This window comes from Idiotropiscis lumnitzeri, chromosome 12, assembly GCF_059441095.1.
Source record: "Idiotropiscis lumnitzeri isolate Australia: NSW breed Sydney's pygmy pipehorse chromosome 12, RoL_Ilum_1.0, whole genome shotgun sequence".
In the NCBI taxonomy this organism is placed as follows: domain Eukaryota; kingdom Metazoa; phylum Chordata; class Actinopteri; order Syngnathiformes; family Syngnathidae; genus Idiotropiscis; species Idiotropiscis lumnitzeri.
The window spans coordinates 13,220,494-13,242,821 of NC_142402.1; the positions used below are offsets into that span (position 1 = coordinate 13,220,494).

Sequence of the window (22,328 nt, forward strand, 5' to 3'; positions counted from 1 at the left end):
ACAACGGAGATTATTTCTTTGGATTCGGTTATTAAAGGAACAACGATTGGATTTTTGATTGTAGTCAGACTGTGTCAGATCCATCAGCAAAGCTTTTTTTTGTGCCAGCTCGCCTCAAAGCGCCCCCTCGCCATCTTTTAGGGAACCGACAAGAAGCAGAGCTATCTGCTAAAGACAGCGAGTGTCCCTTTAAGTCACTTCCAGTGCTCGTCGCCGTTCTTTTCGCCTTATTTGAACAATGCCATCTGTCAGTCGCATGTCTGCGAGTACACCTTGTCAGCCAAAGCGCCTCCATTTCCATCATTCAATTTACACCAGCTCTCTTTGTCTGGTTTCTCTGCTCCCGATCTCATTCCGGCTCAAGCAAGGTTCTTGTGTGATTACATCTGATTTCGGGGGGGGGCTCTCCTGAGCTCACAGAAATGATCTCAGGGGGGCCTCGGTGGGTGAAAGATGTCCAATCTAAATGCAGATGGAAATATCCTCCAGGGATTTGAATCCACTGTTTGTGTTATTCCAAAAAGCCTTTTGTTTATTTGTGTTTTGTTTATTTATAAACACATTTCGTTGACGCTGATATCGCACGGGGCATATGGACACGACAAATGAAAGGGAACAAATAGGTTTTATGTTGCTGTTGGATGCGCGCAGGTTGTTTGGTGACATATTTTCAGGTGATCCTGTTGTCATGGCGACTTTGTTATTCATGCGCAGAGCCATGAAGCACGCTGCTTTGTGCTCGTGCACTGATCTTTAAAAATCATTTTGACATTTATGTGAATATAATGGGAGTAAACAGATAACTAAAAGGACCAGGCAGAATGAAGATCACGTTTGGGTGTGCATGCATAATGAGCATTGAGTTTTTTTTTTTTTTCGAGTAATGACAAAGATTGTGTGAAAATTGCTAATGAATCCCCGATGTCTGATCAGCAGACAAATTGGTTTAAAGCCAGAGCTGACCCTCATTTACATTTCTCCTCTACTACAGTGCAGAGAGCTCTAATCAATGAGACGCCGGATTTGTGCTTTAATCCAAAAAGCATTGATGTGCTCGGACAAAGAATGATTTCCCCCTCGCTACATTATAAGCACGGATCCTCACAATTGTTATTTTACAATTTGCTGCTCACTCTCGTCCTCTCTGCAGGTGCATCGTCCTCCATCGTTAACATGCGGAAAGTCACTCATCCTACTGTACAGCAGCCGTTGGCGGGGGAAGCCGTGCTGCCGTGCGTCTTTACTCTTCCAACCGGCTCACCCGCTCAGAGTGTCCGCCTCCTGTGGACTCTCGTAAGGCTTCCCGCGGGTGGGCAAGACGCCCCTCTGGAGCGTGTTGTGCTGTCAGCTGAAGGTAATATAACATTTTTTAAAAAGTCATTCAAAAAAATAAGAACGTGCCTTAAATGGACGTTGCTTTGAGCACAAAGCGCTCCATAAAGTTGGAAATCATGTGATCATCAATAATGTGATTGAGGCTTTCAAGGGTTTTGTTTCGTTCTTTTCTCAAATCTGCATGATGTCTCTCTTTTTTGTCTGTCCTTCTGTCTGTGCCTGTTTGCCAAAAGGTGATGTAATCAAGGTGAATAAGGCTTTCAGCGGCCGTGTCAGGCTGCCAGGATACGCTGCCAATCCCTTCAACGCTACCATGGAGATCTCCAGTCTGCGTACCAACGACTCAGGCACTTACCACTGTCAGGTTGTCATGGGCAACCACTACGAAAGAGACGCCGTTCCCCTGGTGGTCTACGGTAAGATCAGCGGTCAGCGACAATAACATGATGACGATCAGACCCATCAAAGATTTTCATTTTCTTTAATGATGATTTTTTTTTTTTTAATGCTAATTTGATGTGCTAGCATGCCCGTGATTTGATTTTAATTTCAGCGGTGGAAAGTAACAAAGCACTTTGTTATTATATTATTTTTCACTTTTATTTAAGGACCAAAGTTGGAGTCCAACTTCAAGTCTTTTCTTTTTTTTTTACATAAATATATGTACGTACGTCTTCGTAATTATGTCACGTGAATACTTTTTGGCATCTCTGATTAATTAAGCATTAATAACATTAATTCAGCAAATCAGTCAAATCACAATGACTGACTTGATTAATGGACTGTGGAGCTCTTGTGCTGCCCATTTTTTTTTCTCAACTCAATTTCCACCTGAGTAATTGTCTAATTGTTTTTTAATGAAGGCATTTGAGCTGAATAATGATATTCTTTCAGGTGGCTCGCCTGTGAAATTCCCGCGGAACCTTTATGTCCGTCAAGGGAATGAGATCCCTGTGCTTTCCTATATGGAATAAGAGAAAAACTGACCCATGTGTGCATTTGTGTGCTTCCGCAGGTGTGGTGTTTCATTACCAGGCTCCCAGCGCTCGTTACGCCCTCTCCTTTGCAGATGCCCGGCGAGCCTGCCAAGAGAACTCGGCTCAGGTGGCCACATCGGCGCAGATGTGGGCCGCGTACTACGACGGCTTCGCCAGCTGTGCAGCTGGCTGGCTGGATGATCAGACTGTCCGGTGAGGAGAGAAGAAATAATTTGCCACTTAGCTGCTGTGCGCATTAGAGTTAGAGTCTGCCACTCTTTCTTTGTCAGCTGAAAAATACTTTGAATTATTCTTAATGAATACCGACCGCCCTTTTATTCATTTTCTATCGCACACATCCTCTCAGCAGGAAATTGCTGTGTCGCAGTGTAGCAGTGAAACCTAAAATTGTTGTCCCATTATACGCCCCGCCCCGGAATGTAAAAGCTTCTCTCCGTTCTGCTGCAGTCAATCTTCTCATTCTTTTCATCAACTTTGGCGCAATAAACGTGATTCATATTTCCTTGTCTCTGCAGCTATTCTGTCCAGTCAACTGAGCCGGACTGCTCTGGACATAAGGAGTACTCTGCTGGAGTGAGGAATTATGGGAAAAGGGACCCCAAAGAGTTGTTCGATGTGTACTGCTTTGCAAAGGAACTCGATGGTAGTACACGCACACACGCAAACATGCACACTATCAAAAATAGATTTATTGTACTGTACCATGACAACTTTATTTATTTTTTTGTTTTTTATCGTATACATTATACATTTTGATGCTCAAATACCTTTTAGATGTGTTTAAGAAGTATATTTTAATTACTTTAAGTACGTTTGAAGTATATGGGAGTTGTACAACTATTTAGAAAGGTTTACATGATGGACCTGATGCATCCCCCACGGTAAATGAGGGTTCATAGTATCAGGATAAAAGTCTAAAAAATAAGCAGAATTCTGACTAACTTGCCATGGTGACATTCACAAACACTGTCATTTATTTTTAGTCAATGCACGCCTTCCTGCTACTGCCATGTTTGTAGTAGAACGTGCCACTAAAAATAGTCCGCTATTTCTGCCTCACCTGGGACAGTTGGTAAAAAATATAAAAATATAAATATATACAAATATAAGAAAAATGTTTTTCCCACCACCCTCTCTGTGTCAAACCTTTTGAATGCAGCCATCAAATGAGCTCCTATAGCATCTTCCCATTTTCTTTCCTGCCTTCAGGCGAGGTGTTTCACGCCTCAGTTCCTGGCAGGTTGTCGCTGTCTTCCGCCTCAGACCGCTGCGTGTCCCTCGGGGGCCAGCTGGCCACCGTGGGGCAGCTTTATCTGGCCTGGAGGGCCGGCCTGGATAGCTGCGCCCCAGGTTGGCTTTCTGATGGCAGCGTCCACTACCCGGTCAGCCTCCCTCGCCCTGACTGTGGAGGGAACAAGACGGGAGTCCACACTGTGACGTCGAACATTACAAGTGATAACACCACAGCGCTGTATGATGCGTACTGCTACAGAGGTATAGTAGGAGGTGATCATCTGATTTAAGTATTTTTCACAACAGTTGTTTGTTTTGACGGTGGGCTCAGCCCAACACATTTCCAGCTCCTTCAGGTCACTGCTATTTAAAAATTCACAGTATCTCTGCATCATTCCACATTTCACTATTGTGCACTTGGAGAAATTGAGACAATCACATCTGCTGTGACTGTATACTTAATGTTAGATTCTTTTTTTTTTTGCACCAGATTTTCCGGTAGAGCAAAAATTGAAGATGCGATCGCAATAAACAGCAGTTTGACAGATAGTGAACAATTCTTTCCCGAAAATAATTAACCAGTGTATCGTCGCCCCTAATTTAATTCTTCTGTCAAACTAAACATAAAACAAAGAGAATGATGGGTGTATTTAAAACAATCACATACACAAAGAGAATGAAAGATAATAATTAATGATAATAGTGATTATTAGTTGATTTTTTTTTTTTTTAGTCAAGATAAAGAAAATTAATTCGGTCTGATGATTGCTAAAGCAATAAATGGAACGAGGACCCAAGACCTCCTGATCGTACTGCCGTCGAGTGTCGTATGAGTGATTGGCTGCTGAAATAAACAATTTGTTGAGGGAAAGCGAAGCTACTGGAGGTAGTTTTAAATGTCCTTGACAGGCCGAAAGCCCTCACTCCAAGTACTCCTCCAAGCTGTAGAAGCCTCGAGTTTGGTCTGTAATAACAGTGGCAGAGCATGCCACGGCCAGTGTTGTCGCTATGGCAACAGTAAATCCTGAGCTACATCTTCACACTGTCACGCAGCTTTGAAAAAAGCTGGATTGCCACAAGCAATGGAAGGATTCACGTCAGAATTGTTAGATCCTACGTATTGGCTGGAAATCTTACGGTGAGTCGGCATTTTTTTATCTTTATTTCTGTAGGTAAAGTGGAGAACACGGACACCCTCTCTCAGATCTATACCTCCCTGTGGAAGCCCTGGAGCTACCTCACAGACTCCAGTACTGCGTCTTCAGGAACACAGAGCCCACCTACCATTACAACTAAAGGTTTTACGTTTGTCATATCACTTCTGTAACAAGCTGATTTATCAATTCATTAAATGTATATTTTTTTTCCTCAAATACTCTATCAGTCAAAAGTTGGGACATGGTTTCTCATTATCCGAACTTTGGAATGTTACGACACGTCAATGTAGGATGGGTGGAATCCATCTATTATCTGGGGATGAGTGGCAGAGACAGTTTAGCAAAGAAGCCCAGACTTCCCTCTTCCATGCCACATCTTCCAGATTTTACGCAGGGATCCCCAAGTATTCCCAGGCCAAGCGGAAGACATAGTTTCTCCTGATTGTCCTGGACCACTTCACCAGGGAGGCGTCCAAGGAGGCATCCGAATGATGCACCAGCCACCTCACCTGGCTCCTCTCAATGTGGAGGAGCAACGGCTCGATTCGGATCTCCTCTCAGTGGACTGAGCTTCTCACTTTATCTCTAATGGAAAGCCCAGACATCCGGCGGAAGAAATCAGTTTCGGCCGCTTTTATCTTTTCAACCTTTTCCCACTGAGGACCATCTCAGATTTGGAGGTGCTGATCTTCATCCCAATTGCTTCACATTCTGTCGCAGAAGAGATCGCGACTTGAAGAAGCCAACAATACCACGTCATCTGCAAAAAATAAAAATAAAAATAAAAATAAAAATAAAAATAAATGCACCTATAAATTCTGTCCATAAAAGTTAGAAACAGAATCGATTACATCGCCGTCCAACCATCACTGGAAACGATTCCGACTTATTGCCGGCAATATCTGCTTAAAGCCTCTGCTGGCTGTAGAGTATCTATCACAGGGCGTTTTCACATTGCAACAACAAGGTGCTTAAATTTCCTTTTTTTCCCCCCTGCTTCTCAGTTTTCCACCCTTCTATTCATGTCGTGCACAGACTCATGATCGACAATGAGGCACTTTATATTGGCACGCAAGTTGCGATATATTCGTGAAGGGGCACTCATGCTGGATCACAAGTGCGTCACTGGGCCCTGTTTTAGCCACGCCCCCCAAAATTGGGAAAACTGAAACAATGAAAAACAGTTTCATGCTGTAGCTCTACGATTCAACGCAACTTAGTTCTCAAACTTGGCCCGTTTTCAGCAATTACTTTCAAACGTGCAATGTACATGATTTAGACGCAAGTATCTGTACTTCTACATGAGCACAGAGTGTGATAACCTTTTGCACCTCTGGGACCCACAGGTGATAGTGACCATTCGCCATCTAACTGGACCGGACTAGTGGACCTCCAGGAGGAGCAGTCCCTTCTTGGCGTCAATGCTTGTAAGACCAGTTGATAACATCTTTGCTCACCCTGATGTCCAAACCCGAAGAATAAATACCAACTATGTTCCCAGCCTCCGACCCGTGGTCCTCAGAGTCCTCAGAGTCATACGTGAGCCTTCAAATGATTGCGGGTCAAAGCATCGACTGGGGAGAACCATTTGAGCCCGACTCGCCTGAATTTCCCCGGCCTTCTATCGTTCCAACACCTGCTGAGAAGAAGGTTAGTTTTTTGCCTTCTGAAGATCGATATTTGATTATATTTTCTTGATCGGCAATTAAGCTGATTCATGATTGATTAGATTGAGCCAGTATAGCACCGCAAATGTAAATGTTGGTCAGTGCTTTGAGAAGGCCTCTCTACCTTCCACCCTTAAAACCTTGATTGGATATCTGAATTGATAATTTATATAATAAATAATTCCAGGTCATCTCAGGGATTGTCAAATCCTTTTGGAAGCCTTGGAACTACCTGGTAGGCACTGGTGGAGGAAGTGAGGAAGTGACTGGAACTCCTCAGGGAAAAGCAGGTGAAGAAGACGTTAAGAAGAAGAAGAAAGAGAAGGAGGAGGATGAAGGCAATTTGGCCACGACAGCATCACCAGGTTGGTACTTTTATGTTTAGTTTTGTGTCTGCGCCTTTGTAGAGTCAAGTAATACGTTTTCAAAGCACGCTAAATGTAAAAATAACACAAGTGGTCTAAATAAAGACATATCGGAGAACAAAAACTGACATTAATAATTCAGAACAGACTAAGGACTTTTGCCTTGGATTATGCAAAAAAACATGAAACCCTTATTATTGTTATCTATCTTGTGTGATTTGGCTGCTTAAAATGTCAAAAATTGCCACAGGGTGGAAATAATTAGTGGTGTATATTTTGACATTGTAGTTATATGTTAGGATATTTGTGTTTAATGTACAAAAGGCCATATATGTATATTAATAATGTGTACCGGGAAAATGTATTTATCGTACAACTTTGGATGGGACTTAAGACAACACTTTGTGTCAGGCATTTTTTAAAATTACTCTTTTCTTCCTGACACTCCTGCAGATTTATTTTCTTGGGGAAGATTCCTCTCTGTTGGTGCCTCCAAGGACAATACGACCCCCACCAATGAAGAACCATCCACTCATCTGCCATCTTCTTCCCCCGCCTCCAATAATTCCATGACGACAGGGACGACCATCAGTGAGGAGACTCCCCAGACACGTCTGTCCGCCGCCTCCACCCCAGTCCCTGAAACAACTCCATACAGCCGGGAAACCTGGCTTCGCGTCGATGCTGAAACCACAACCCAGTCCAGTGACAAGAAGGAGGTCACGGTGACGTCCCGAGCCAGTTCCAGAGGAGGAAGAGGCAGGGGCAAGAAGAATAGAGGGGAGGATAGGAACAGAGAAGAAAAGGGAAGAGGAGATGATGAAGGCAGTGGAGAGATTACCGCTGCGGAGGTCAAAGGGGAGATTCAAGTCTCTCGACGCCCAGTCGGGACCAGTAAACCAAGAGAAAGGTCCAGGTCTAGAGAAAGAGGTCACAGAAAAGGACAGACCACTACCACCACAACCACAAACCCTCCCACCACTCCCGAGCCAGCTGTGATGTCCACGTCTCAGATTGTTGACCTATCAACGTCCAAAGTGCTGTCCACCTTTTCAACTGAAACACAATCCGCATCTGTCCAAGATGATTTGCAGCCTTCATCTCCTTCTCCTTCTTCTTCCTCTTCTACTTCTTCATCAACTTCAGCATACACGACTTCACCCTTTTCACCGTCGACCTCCACTCCAAGTCCATCTCCATCCCCAGCCCAGTCTATACCGTCTCTCGCCCCTTTTGCCGCATCGTCTCCAGCTCTAAGTGTTGGATCAGGAAGCCCTCCGTCAGTTCCGCCCTCAGAGAACCAGAACATCTCCGCAGACCCCATAGCACTGCTCGAGTGGGTTCCAGTTGAGAGCGTGGCGGTTCTCAACGTCTCGATGGATCGCCCTCCAGAAGAGGAGGAGCCCGCCTGGTCCCAGACTGTGGGCTCGGGGTCCCCGTTACCAGGCAATATGGAGGAGGAGGGGAGCAGGTTCAATGTCAGCAACATCACTCTGGTCCCAGCTGGTGAGCACAGATGTCCTGCTTGAATGTAATCTCCTTCTTATTAAGATCTCAATCGACATGTGCTTTTTTTTTTTTTTTTTTTTTGAACAAAGTCATTTAATTTGGTTTATCGAACAGGGACAATGCACATTAATAAACATTGCTGCAAATGAGCAACATTTTCCCTGGACAAATGGTAAAAAAAAGAATATAAAATGGAAATTACAAATTTATTCAATATTTGAAATTATGCAGTGTTGAAGGGTTAAAGAATCCGACACTGTTATATAACGTGCAGGTTCATAATAAAGCGAAAGAGATATTCATGTTCATTGAAATATGAACTCAAACAACATTTTACTGCATACTGCATCACTGAAGCATAAAAGAAGAAGCCGAGGCACAGACATAAAAAAAAAGCATGCACAGTACATTAAATACATAAATCCTAAATATATATTAATATGATTAAGTACATGTTTTTTTTTTAACTCATTTACTGCCATCGACGGTTAAAGACGTCAAAGGTGAGTTAAGATCATGACTGAATTTGACCACGCTCTCTATTTCCATCTTTGCCATGCAATTACAATGTCACGACTACTGGGAGTAGTCGTGTCTGCTGCATGCACCGCATGCTGATCAACACACTAATTGACAAAGCGTAATTGATGAGTTGCCGCTTCAGTGTGATAGTTTCCGTGAAATCTTTCAAGGTTTATTTGATGACGCCTGGAAGAGCAAATAACATATCAGCAGTTGCTTGTTGTGCTGCTGAGTAATGACTCACATGGCTGAATCCTGAAGGCAGCTGATTTAGCGATCAAGAACATGAGTCGTGTGTACTTAATGTGTGAATCATTAATATCTGAGTAGGTCAATGAGGCAGGTAGAAATACGATTTACGGCAAGGGAATTCATGTGTAATTCTTCTAACTCGAAAATGGGACTCCATTTGTAGGGGATTATCACTGAAGATTGACATTTCATTTCCTCCCTGACCTTGTCACTACCTCATGTATTCAAAATAATAGTGTTAGCCCCCCCGGCTGCATTCTCATCAGAATGGGAGCGACCACCTTACCGCCAGTGTAGACAATCTGCTGATTAAGTCTGCAGCACGGCGCATCTCAGTGCAGCTCCCGGCTTGCTTTTCCACCTATTTTTGCTTGATAATGAGCACACTCACAAGAAACATCCCATCACCCGCCAGTTGAAATCCTCACGGGCATTGTTGATATCCCACATTTCGATGGTGATTACTTTGCTCCTCTGCAAATCTGCAGCGAGTAAGTCAAAGCTGCCAACTGGCGGGAAGAGGAGAGAACAGCTGTAAATCGTATCGACGAGCAATCCTCGGGGCCGGGGGCGACCGACCGGGGTTGCTTGTGTTCGGGATGAAGGTTGATTGATTGAGCGAGAGCCCCTGGAGGCATGCAGGCGGAGGGCCATGAACACACACACGCTGATATGTTAACCACACAAACTCGAGATGTAGATGGATGAGCTTGCGGGGGAATGGCGCTCCTCAAGCTCTGGTCTTTGTGGCGCAGGTAGTTTTTGGTCCTCGTCGCTTCATCAGTTGGTTGATTGTGGGGGCAGAGAAAACAACGGCAATGAAGAGTCACGAGGAGGCAAACAAAATGAATGCTTTCAAAAACATGTTGCCATTTTTCGGACTCTCCGAAGAGATGCATTCATGGAAAGATGTTTGCGCATTTATGTTTATTATTTATCCTCGATATCCTGCTTGTACTGTGTACTAGTACGCTCTTTGTGTCATTGTGGTGGGGGTGAGATTGTGCTAGTACCCTCTTTGTCATTACTACGGAAATTCAGTGCACTTGGACAAATAAATGTGAGATGTGATGCGGAACTACTAGTGTGAGAGACTTGGTGCTGTTAGTCCAATAGTCCAAGAGGCTGCTAGTTCTTGATACATGCCTATTAGATAGGCCTAGTGATGTTACTAGTGCAGCACAGTTGAGAGTTAAATTGCATACAAGTAGACCACAGTAGTGGAATAAAAATTGTTTCCTGTGAGGCAGTGGTTGTACTGGAGTGAGCTGAATGGTCTTACTAGTACAAAGACGTTAGTCCTACAAGGACGCAGTAGTAGAAGGACTGATAATTTGCATGATATTTCTGGACATGAGTGGGAAAACTTTGACTTAGTGTAGTAGTTGAACAACCCACATTACAAATGAGGCAAACTACTAGTTGCCAGTTTGTTGCCACTAGTGCAGGTCAGGAAGCTACTAGGGCCATGCCTACTAGTTGAGCGTCGTCGTGTTAACTGTGGAAGTTATCTACTTGTACGGTTTAATTGCATACTAGTAGGCTTAAAGTGGCACTAGTAATGTAAAAAAAAAAAAAAAAAAAAAATTCTAACAAGATGAATAAATTCTGAAATATCTTCACGTAGCGTCCAGCATGCAGCTTATACAAAATACATCTGCTCGTGCAGAATGTGTGAATGAACGTCTCAGGGATCACTTTTGTCCCTTGTGTGAATCTATTTGTTGCGTTATTTGTTTGGGTCGTGTCAGATGCTGAGCGGACTAGAGGATAGTTCAATCTGTCTGATGCACACACTCACACACGCACACACACGCACACACACGCACACTATTGATTTTTCTGCACCACTCACTTTAATGAACAGCCAATTGAGCAAGGTTTATTTTTTTTCAACGCGCCTGCTCATAGCTTAGCCTGCCACGTCGCTTGATATTTGTTGGGGCAAGCCCTGACCTTGACCGATGTGGAAGGGTGCAAATCTTGTCACAGATTGGTGTCGTCAAGGTACGGCTAAATAGTGAATCTCTGCCGATGGTGCTTTTTTTTTTTCTGTTGAACCTATCCTCAGCTTTTGTGCGTTTTTTTTTTTTAAATGCTTTGATAACAACTTTAAAAAAGATGCTCGATTTAGCCAAGGTCATCCGTGGAGTTTCAAAGCTGCATGGGTTTGTTTTTGCTCTGTGGCGTGGCTAATAAAATGCTAACAAACGATGACGTATCCTTGTTGCTTGACAATTTGCTGTCTTTACACGTCGTGAAGCAGGTCACAATCCTTGCAGGCGAATCATCTCGAAGCCATATATTTTTGAGGGGTAACAAGGCTCTTCAAAATAATTTGGATTTCCTTGCAGAGCAATTTTGCAAATGAATAACTTCATTTGAGGAGAATTTTTCACATTTGGTGGAGTCATTTATTTATTTTTTGTTTACTTTTTTATATAATCATAATTTTTGTTTCTTAAATTAACAGTACATGCAGCATCAAACTGCATCTGGTGACTGGTAGTTTTTTTTTTTAATCCCTTTTTTTTTTTTTTGAGTATAAACACTCACTAGATACACCAAATTCCTCGCTCCCCCGTGCTTATTTTTGGCTTGGTGCTCACGGACTGCACTTTCATTGTTCTACATTATTTCAATTTCACCACGCTGCATGTGGAGCAATTTCACATCGCAGCCGCGCGAGTAGCCAGCAGAAACTTGTTACTAGCTACTCGAGCCTTGACCTCCAACTACTCCAACAACAACTACAATTGGCGTTGTGAGACACGTGCATGCATCCTGCCAAGCAAAACTTTTGGGACCGTCTTTGCCGTTGATTCCTAATTTTGCTTTTCAGCGCGTTTTAATTAGAAGCAAAGTGCATATTTTGCACTTCATGCTGTGATGCGAAACAGCTTATTCCAAGTCTTGGATAATGTAAGATAAATTGATGCTGTTTTGGGATCATACAGTTTGTGGTCTGTTTACGGTTTTACACAGGCAATTATGAACATTTTAAGGTGGGTGTTAATTACTTTTGTTGCATTATTGCATTCATATTCTATTCATTTGATGTCCATCTGCACCATCTGCTGAGTTAGTGGACTCACGAATAATCATAGGCCAGCTATTGATTTCCACGCATTACACGTTGCAAACAACGGAGAAGCCTTTGCATGCACGCACACACTGTCAGAGGTGGCAGAACAAAGCTTCCCACAGCTAGGTTTGCGACCAAGCTGAACGAAGACCCTAAGTGGCCATAATGAGCGGTTGAGGGGAGAAAGACGTGGTGCTGCGTCAATTGATATGGAAATGTGGAATTGTGGGAACAGACCACACGCATGCATGCATTTAGCGGGTGAATGGCGGGGCCGAGGTGTTCAGCGGGGGGTCAGCTCATTTCTGGCGAGGACGTCTCGTGTCTGAAGTTCTCACGATGCCCACTACGCTTGGCGGAGCGAACCGGGGGCTTGCTTTCCATATGGTAACCATGACAACTGTGGTTGTGAGTGGATGGCAAGGTTGAAGCGCTCTGGCTTCTGATCTCTGTGAAAAGAGGTGGAGTGCGAAATGGATATAAGTGTCTTGGAGCCATTGGTTTTGGCTGAGCTGAGTTGATGGCTAATTAGCATTGCTTGGCCGCGGGCAGGTTTATTTAAAATAGCTCATTTGGAATTGTGAGCGGTCATGTACATCTAGATATAATTCTAATAAGGAATATTGCACTATAGTGTGATACTTTATAATATGATACCACGATGGCCGAGTGGTCTAAGGCGCCGCGTTCCGGACCCAGTCTCCCCAGGAGGCCTGGGTTCGAATCTTGTGGCTGCCAGGACGGCCGAGTGGTCTAAGGCGCCGCGTTCAGGACCCAGTCTCCCCAGGAGGCCTGGGTTCAAATCTCGAATTTCCCCATTGTGGGACTAATAAAGGCATTATTATTATTATTATTATTATTATAAAAGGCACATTTTTGGTAGCTCGGCAATGGTGTTTCAGATTATGTGTTAGCATTAAGCTAGTGGAAAAAAGTTATACTGTTGTTTGAATTACATCGCGTAATTCTCTTTGTTTTAGCTTTAGTTTGAGATAAAACTTCAACTTGAAGCAATTAAACATCTTGCTTTTCTGGAGTTAGCTCAATTAATTTTATTGTCACCATACTCCTATCTCAAATGTTTGCTCTCAAGTCATGTAAAAAATGAAAAAAAATCAATCATTTCGTTTCAATGTTCAAATCTCGTCAGCGCGAATACAAATACATTTATGAGTACGAACATTTAGAATAGATGAGATAAAACGTTTTTGTTTGTGTTCTTTGCAATTTCAATCAAGATGGATTACACCAAGAATACTCGTCTAGTAGCCCTTAAGGTACCATATTTGCTCATCAGATGAAGAAAATATAATGAGTTTCAAGTATGATAGACTAATTATTATTTAATATGTACTCCAGGGGCAAGTTTTGGAATTTCCAATCATCTTAACAGGTGAACTATGAAAGGTTATTTGATAAATTAACACTATATTTTTGTTAATCTTACTTTTTTAATCTCAACAAGAATATTTCTAATTGTTTGGAATTTTAACATAAATATCATCCTTTATTCCAGTTCCTACCCACTCCTCATGCTGAATTGTTTCTTTCAGTGGACCCCTGCGTGACAAACCCATGTCTGCATGGAGGAAAGTGCCTTCCTCAGGGAACAGGCTACAGCTGCTACTGCCCACAAGGGTATGCGGGGGAGAACTGTGAGATTGGTGAGTGATGCTTCCACGGACACTCACATAAACACAAATACACACCCCAAGACTTCACACACAAGCATGATGAAGTCGACATTGCGTCAGGCGGTACACACTGACAGAAGGCGCTCCGGCAGTGCTCCTGGGGCAAGTTAAAGACTTGAGCTTTCCTTCCTGGGGTTCAATAGAAAAAGGGTAATGGTGCGGCGGGTCAAACATTGGACTGACAGAATGTCGAAATAGGATGATGTGATGCTCCCTCAAGGTCAAATTGCCACTATTCCTCACTGACAAGGAATAGTATCATCAAAAAAAAAAAATTACAGCAGCCAGACAAATTATTGGGTCGCTCCACCTGCAATCGGTGAAAATCACGGAAAATACATTTATTTAGTTTTACCTTCTGATATACTTTAAACATTTACATTTATAAATAAATATAAAATCAAGCTTTGTACACATACTGTATTTGAATGAAAACAAAACATGGTGGGCATAAACTGGACATATTGTAGCGCTTGTATAAATGCATGTGCCTTTAAGAGGCGGGGCCTGGTAGGTCATGTGCGACGTCAGCGAGAGTCTTGGCAAGAGCTGTGGGTGACAACAGCTTCTTTGCGAGTGTGCTCATTGTTTTACTGTCCAAGCGGCATTCAATAAATGGCTGAAAAGTGCATTTGAAACTGCCGCTCTCCGTTTCTGTAACATTATTAAAGTCAATATATTGCTCACAGTTAGACATACCTACTCATTCACAGATTTTTATTTTTTTTTAAAACCTATCCTACGTTATACGCTCAATTCACTCAGCTGTTTTTGTGCTTAAGAATAAAGCAATAAAAGTCTCATTATGCTGCAGTTATGTTGAAGAATAGACCATCGCGTCGTACAACAGCCAAAACAAACATGGAACATTATCTATGCAAATGTAATCGCTTGATATAGCTCGTGTACCGGATCTAATTACATTGTAATGGTGTATGTAATAATGCTGTGGGGATGTTTGTGAGCCATGGCCAAGTCCCATATTAGACACCTGCACGAACTGTGACACGCGGTATAAATCGGCCTGCTCTGCCTTCAAGGAGCAAATTGGAGTGTTTAATTGGTTCTCTTAAGGCACACTTGAGTGATGATGCAGTGAACGCGGACGCATAAACCGACCACGGGTGGTGACATCCTCATACTCCTACTTGCCTTATTTCAAGTAGCACCGTTACGTTTTCTTTCAAGGATTGACGGATGATGAATGTGTGTGGTGGATTCATAATAGTTGATGGATGAATGATGGATGGATTAATGGATGATGATTGATTATGGATGAAGGATGTGCATGAATTATGGATGGATGATGATGTGTACTGTATATGATGGATGAATAAAAGGTAGAAGGGCCATTGTTGGCGGGTGGCGAAAATGTGACTGAATGAATTCAAGGTCAAAGACAGTTGATTGATTATCGATGGATTGTGGGAGGGGTGATAGTTGTGAAGGATGAGTGATGGTTGATATACAGTATGAATAGAAGATTGATTTTTATGTGTTAAACTGGACCTTTAAATCTAAAAGTTTGGTAGTTGGATTTCACAAATTCATCAAAGAGGCCATCCAGCGTCAGGAAGTTCTTTTAATATGGACTATTCCAAGCGAGCTCTTGTCGTTTTACCATTTTTTTTTTAAGCACTGTCGGTCAATAACTTTATATCACACAGCAAGTCATACTGAGTGGCATATAATACATGTAGGTCGCTAAATGGCACCGTTCAGCTGCTTTAAAAGTGAACTGCTGATAAACGTACTTTTGAGCCTTGAACACAGACGGTGGGGCAAAGCGTGTAGACAGACAATTCAACAGTACCTCATATTCTTCAACATTTGTAAAAAAAAAAATGGTTTATATTACTCGGTTGTGAAATGTGGCCAAGGCATGCACACCAGAAGGAGAAGAAGAATTGAAGCAAAACAATGCGTCAAAAGTTCTCAAGATTCAATTTTACGAGGTCATTACTGTATATTTTCATGAAGTACAAAATTAGAGCGTTTTTTTTTGTTGTTGTTGTTTTTTTTAACATTGTTACTTTGTGGGGAGACTAGAACCGAAAAATGACATTTCCATTCATTTCATTGTGTCAATAATTTAAGATAAGTATGTTTAAAGTTCCAATTCTCGTCGCAAATTCAACAATCGATCTCAAGGCACCATTTTGTTTTTTTTAAGGGTTGAGCATTTAAGATGCAAATGAACACTGAGGCTATACAAGTCATTTTGAGTGTCTCCTTACGTGAGACAATGGGAAGGACAAAATGCAAAGGGGATTAAACCACCACACATCCTGTTTCGTCTTGACTCGATACTCTCTAACATCAATGTAGTGCTCTTCTTTTAAGCAAGAATTGTTTTTTGTGTTAGTGGCGAAAAGCCACACGAATGGATACATTTTCTTCTCTTCACTTCCAGAAAATCCTTTTCATGTGAGCCCTAATGAGATTTCTTTTTTCCCCCCTCTCTCGTTCTCCCGCCTCGCAGACGTTGACGACTGCCAGTCGGAGCCATGTGAAAATGGAGGCACTTGCATCGACAAGATTGATTCTTTCCTCTGCCTTTGTCTGCCCAGCTACGGAGGAGACACATGCGAGAAAGGTGAGAGGTGAAACACTGAGCCGACACTAAGAGACAAACAATGAATGACTCGGCGAAATAACACGGAAATTCTCGTTTACTCGTTTGCGTGACGTAATTGTGGATGCAAAGAATGTATATGCTGCACTCTGGTGGGAAAGAATAAAATACAAATTCTTTCTTACTTTACTAAAGCAGATTAAAGATGCAGGGAGAGAAGAGGCTGCAAATTTCCAAATGCCTCTCCTCCCATCTTTACCTTCTACTTTGCTCCTGTTCTTTCAATTAGAATACAAGAAATCCTGATAGCTTCTCTTGTTTTTCCTCCGCAGACATAGAGGGATGTGAGCACGGCTGGAGGAAGTTCCACGGCCATTGCTACAGGTAAGAAATTCCAATGTAAGGCTCCCCAATCTTTTTTTTTTTGTGTGCCATGGAGCCATTTCACAAAAAGCAATGTTTTGAGACCGGCATAGAAACAAATAATTATGAGACACACGAGAAGGAGTGGCATATTATATATTAGTCACCACAGCTGTGATTTGATTGCCGGCCAAAGATAAAACAGTTCTACAAGTGCCATCTATTAGTTAACTGTAATAAGGGCTGAGCAATACTGATTTGTTTGTTTAATCAATTTTTTTAGTACAGTAGTATCGTACAGTTTTGCTAATAGGTTGATTATGTAGGCTGCCTGCATGTAAAAACTACAACACAAAGAAGTAACTAAATATCATTAAAGTAGCTTTTTTTTAAATGTATTTAATTGTGTTTTTTTTTTTACAAAAAACAACTAAAAAAGTATTGAAATAACACTTAACCACACACGTTAGATTGTTACATTCTGTCATTCCATGTTGTCAAAATGATTGATTAAGCATCATCGCTATAAGCTAGCTCAGCTAGCCCAATCAGAATTGTTTCTTATTTTTGTTAAAAGCAGCAAACACGCAATTATGAAAAATGACCGATAACACATTTTAAAACACGACTCGTTTTGTTTATTCATATTGTTTAAGGCAGTGTGATAGGTAAAATAAAAAGTCCAGGTGCTGTTGTACAGTCTAGTATCACTTATGGGAGGACAGAACTAACTGCTGTATGAAAACAAAAACAAAATATTAAAACTACCTATACAAATCCTCATTATATATACATATTTGTTGTAATTTGTGGAAACCCGGCGCTTGTTTCTCTCAATGAGCAGGTCCCATCTTGGGCTAATGGGATACAGTGACATCTAAAACCTGTTACATTACGGACTACCCCACAAAAAAAATATATTTTTGGTAGGACTGTGGAAATTGTCCCTCAGATACAGCTTTCTTTTTCTTGAAGCAAAAAGCTATTGGTAAACAGTGACATGTTTAACATTTTATGTCAAGGTGAAAGCTCCCTTGTGAGCCATGCTGCGATTAATGGCCCTCTAAATACATATTTTTGCTTTCATGTTGAGCTTCTAATTAGCGGCAGAGGAGATTTAGTGAGACAGCATATCTTATGGAAGCGGGACAAAATGTGTGGGTGTTTTTCGTCTCTCAGGTACTTCACCCACAGACACACGTGGGAAGACGCGGAGAAAGACTGCCGAGAGCACAGCGCCCACCTGAGCAGCGTTACCTCTGCCAATGAGCAGGAGTTTATCAATGGTGAGTTGGGGTGCAGGACACATGCTAAACACAAACAAAATAGTGCAGAAACAACAAGCTTAATAAAATAAAATGAATTATACCCTTTATCCAAAATGTTACTTACCATCTAACAAAGGCCAATGCAAGAACTGTGCTGTATCTTAAATAAATATATTTAATTTTTAAAATATTTTGCCCAGATACGGTTACCAGGGGTAACCAAAATAACAAAAACATTTAACACCCAATATATTTTTTTGTATTGAGCCAAAACTCATTTTTGCAATGAAAAAACTCAAAGCAAACTACCACACAAAAATGGCACAAAATTTAGATGTACTGAAATAAGGTCTCAATTTCTTCACAAATTTACTAACTAAGTGTGAAATTTGGACTGAAAATAAAGCATCATTTTACGAATGGCAACGAGGGCACGCATTTATTGTCTCTTCTGCCATCTAGTGGATGAGCACGTACATGTTCTGCCTGTCACTAAACATCGCTGGCATAGAAAGATAACCAAAAAATAATTAAATGGATTGAAAAATAATTTGGGGGGGGGAAATGAAATGGAAAAAATATAATCGGATCATTTTCACAGAGATGTGAATCACTTATATATAATGAGAATATTATTTCATGAAATCTGGTTCTTTACAGGTCTTGGCCACGACAACGCCTGGGTGGGCCTAAACGACCGCACAGTGGAGGATGACTTTCAGTGGACTGATGGCAACGAACTAGTCAGTCAGCACTCTTTAATATTGCCACAGTCTGGATATTTATATTTGTCTAAAAGGTCTTTGTATTAACAGCAGAATATTGTATGAAAATGCTCGTGCGCAAATGAAATCCAGATTCCAGTCGGGCAGCCTGCTGATAAATAAAACAAAACCATTGCTTTTGCAGGTGTACGAGAACTGGCGGGAGAGCCAACCAGATAACTTCTTTGCAGGAGGTGAGGACTGTGTTGTGACCATTGCTCATGAGGATGGCAAATGGAACGACGTGCCCTGCAACTACAATCTGCCCTACATCTGCAAAAAGGGAACAGGTACTTTTTACAGAACTTGACTTTTGAGGCACATTTTTTTCCCCAAAGAATTTTCATTGAACTTCAATTTGTTAGTGCAACTTTTGAGGTCTGACTATAATCAAAAAATATGTTCTTCATATCAAGCCGACAGTGCGACAAAACAAAAAAGCGAGAGCTCCAAATGTCTGCGTAAAAGTCAAATTAATTCAACGCCTTCAATCAATAATGGGCAAATAATTACTCTCGGAACTATCAGCTCCCAGAAGTGGCTGAGGTGAGACGATTACTCAAATCATTACAATGATAAGTAATTAAAATTTTACAAGTCAAACAACTTAATTAAGGAAAACAATAATTATTGATCTTGTCTAAGTCTGATAACGAAACATTTCCGAAAGGCCGCAATCATTGTGCAGAAAGTAAATGTGTGAATTTGAGACTAAGCATTCTCGTCAGCTGAGCCATTCCACGCAATCACAGAAGCATCCAGATACACTTATCAAATAGAGCCTGTTTTTTTTTATTTGATGAGGGAATAATTTGTATCGTTAGAATTGATTTGACACGTTTGTTTCCCTGTTTTTATAACAAAGAAAATGAGCACATCATGTTGCCGCAAAATTACTCAAGTGATTAGCGCACAACGTTCCTGCCTTTGTTCTGTTGTCCTCATCCTCAGAAAGTACCTTCACATTTGTGACCAAACGCAACGCCTGATCCGGCACAATACTGATAATCGATTCCAGCCTTCCCAAAGAATTTAACAGATTATCACTCATGATTTCATGCTTTAATTCAATTAACATTGTGCTTCTCCTACTGGAGTACCCGCTTTGGCTACTAGGGGGCAGTATAACACAATCATAATAATCAAAGGGCAACAACTCAGTGAGTCAGAATAAAACAGCAATATTTGTATTTATTCGCAGAAGATAAAGAATACATGCTTATCAGTGTTGTTATATGCTCCGACTGCATGTGGTACTACTTTCTGTTTTCTAGTGGCGCATTTCACACCTAGGCCTTCTGTGAAGTCGTACTTAGTCCGACTTGAATAAATCCCCCTCATATTGCCATCATTTATAACACCACGGCTGGACAAATATTATACAGAAAGACACTTACACAGTACTGAGTGATTGTTGGACGACCTAGCTTCTCTTGAAAAATACGTCTTCAAAATGGCCTCGCAAGTGTATCTTCAATTAAATCCAATTAAATCCCTCCTTTAGCCATTGTGGTTTAAAAGAGCAAGAATATATTTTACATTTTCGAACGGTCGCCAGTTATGACTTCGGGGGGTGTTGATTCCACATAGCGCTGCTCCCTCAAAAGTGAGTATCCAATCACAAGACGCGTTCATCACCTTCAGCGTAAGGCCGACTCGAAGGTCTTACTGTCATCAACTCGTTATCTGATTGGCTATCGCAACTGTCTATCAACTGTAAAAGCAACCTTGAGACACAAAACAGACGCCCACACGATTGTTTCTGACGGCCTCTGACAAATAGTGCGTGTTACTGGTTTTGTGAAACCTGCCTGGCAACACAAGGTAGCTCAATTCTGATTGGATTAAAAACTCTCACCTAAAAATACATCACTCGGATATAATATGACATCAACGTGAAGAATAAGATCATTTTTTTCTTGATTATGTTAGGCCAGTAGAGAAGGAATTGAAGGCCTTGACCGCCCACCACTGCTGTTTTCAAATCTAAGTTGTTAGTAGGTTTATAAATACCGCAATACCAAAGCTATTTTTGTCGCGTTTCCCATTATGCGTTAGCATTAAGGTAGCTGACTTTTTTTAAGGAATGTTATGTGGTTTTGGGAAATACACAACACATCATTCTTTGTTTTATTTTTAAGTTTTTCAGTGAGCTTGACGAAAACACTTGACCTCTTTTTTTGAGAACCGTTCACTATGTTTTGCTTGTTGTCAAGTTAGTGCTTTTGCTGTTCCACTTGATCCTGTTTCCAGTGTTGTGCGGGACCCCGCCTGCTGTGGAAAACGCCCACCTGGTAGGTCGCCGGAAGTCGCACTATGACATCCACGCGGTGGTACGCTACCAGTGCTCGGAGGGCTTCTACCAGCGCCACATTCCCACTGCACGTTGCAGGGCTGACGGAAGCTGGGAGCGACCCAGGATCATCTGTGCCAAATGTAAGTCTGCTAAATCCTAACTCAGCCCTTCACATCATTTGGAGAAGTCTTTGGAGACAAATATAAGTCGACTGAAAAAAGAAAAGAAAAGGCTGTGAAGCTAAAAATATCTTGATCAGGTTTTCATCTAAAGAACAATAACGATGGGATGAGTGTTTAAAAATGTTCTGAAAGCACCTTATGTGATATCTACTTCAAGAACACATATCAGCCTAAAACATAAAATCAGATGTGCACAGCGTTAATAATAGCACAAAACCTTTATTTTCAGTCAGAGAAATGCACCACTCAGGTTTGTGATTATTAGAAATTTGGTTCCGACACAAAAAAATTGTTTAAGACAAAAGAATAAGGGGTCAGAACTTCAAATTTTGAATCATTAATCATTTTCAAGTTAAAGAGTGATCAAATCTTTATTGTTTAAAACATGAAATATACAATCAAGCATATAAGAATGAAGTTTCTTGCATGCAGCTGATTTAAAACTTTTTTTTAATCCAGTACAGTACATTTTTAAGTACAGTGTGGTTGTATTTAACTTTTAAGCACATGCAAGTGCATTCAATTTTTAAGAACTGTTTGTTTTATTTACATTTAGTCTAGTGCAATTTTTAACTTTAATTTGCAAAAAAATCTTAGGTGAATAATATTTTAGTACCGTATTTTCCGGACTATATGCCGCTACTTTTTTCCTAGAACCATGCGGCTAATACAACGGTGCGGTTTTGCTGTGGATTTTTCTTTCACCAGTAGCGGCGCTCTATAATTCAGAAAGTAGGCTAAATAAATCTCAATTTTTTTTTTCTCTTGGGTTTTCAACATAGAAAACTGCTGCTTATAGCCTGGTGCGGCATTTTTTTTCCCCCCAAAAAGAATTGCTGTGGCTTATATGCAGGTGCGCTTTATAGTCCGGAAGATACTGTAATTGTTTTCCCCCTATATTTCCCCCAGTGCCGATGTCTAGACAGTACCTTACAATAAAAAATCTACTTTAAGAATAAAACCGCTCTGCCTTTTTGTGAAAACCTGAGCCTACTGCATTATTGTATTTACATTTTTCCATTTTCCATTTTTGTCAATTTGGTGGCACTTGGGGAGCCGAGTC

The 22,328-nt window shown here is 41.4% G+C and overlaps 1 protein-coding gene across 3 annotated transcripts in view; it reads left to right on the forward strand.

Moving 5' to 3' along the window:
* The window catches only part of ncana (neurocan a), a 37,067-nt gene that overhangs the window by 14,150 nt on the left and 589 nt on the right, over positions 1-22,328 (forward strand). For 2 of the 3 annotated variants that reach the window (XM_088311212.1, XM_088311210.1), the window contains exons 3-19: positions 1,151-1,354; positions 1,569-1,751; positions 2,351-2,525; positions 2,849-2,976; positions 3,543-3,839; positions 4,739-4,864; positions 6,070-6,150; positions 6,225-6,373; positions 6,578-6,755; positions 7,209-8,261; positions 13,677-13,787; positions 16,300-16,413; positions 16,725-16,776; positions 17,935-18,041; positions 18,684-18,766; positions 18,933-19,077; positions 21,041-21,223. In XM_088311212.1, coding sequence (XP_088167338.1) covers positions 1,151-1,354; positions 1,569-1,751; positions 2,351-2,525; positions 2,849-2,976; positions 3,543-3,839; positions 4,739-4,864; positions 6,070-6,150; positions 6,225-6,373; positions 6,578-6,755; positions 7,209-8,261; positions 13,677-13,787; positions 16,300-16,413; positions 16,725-16,776; positions 17,935-18,041; positions 18,684-18,766; positions 18,933-19,077; positions 21,041-21,223 — 3,369 coding nt within the window. The remainder of the gene's footprint in view (positions 1-1,150; positions 1,355-1,568; positions 1,752-2,350; positions 2,526-2,848; positions 2,977-3,542; positions 3,840-4,738; positions 4,865-6,069; positions 6,151-6,224; positions 6,374-6,577; positions 6,756-7,208; positions 8,262-13,676; positions 13,788-16,299; positions 16,414-16,724; positions 16,777-17,934; positions 18,042-18,683; positions 18,767-18,932; positions 19,078-21,040; positions 21,224-22,328) is intronic. The other variant, XM_088311211.1, reaches the window with a different exon arrangement.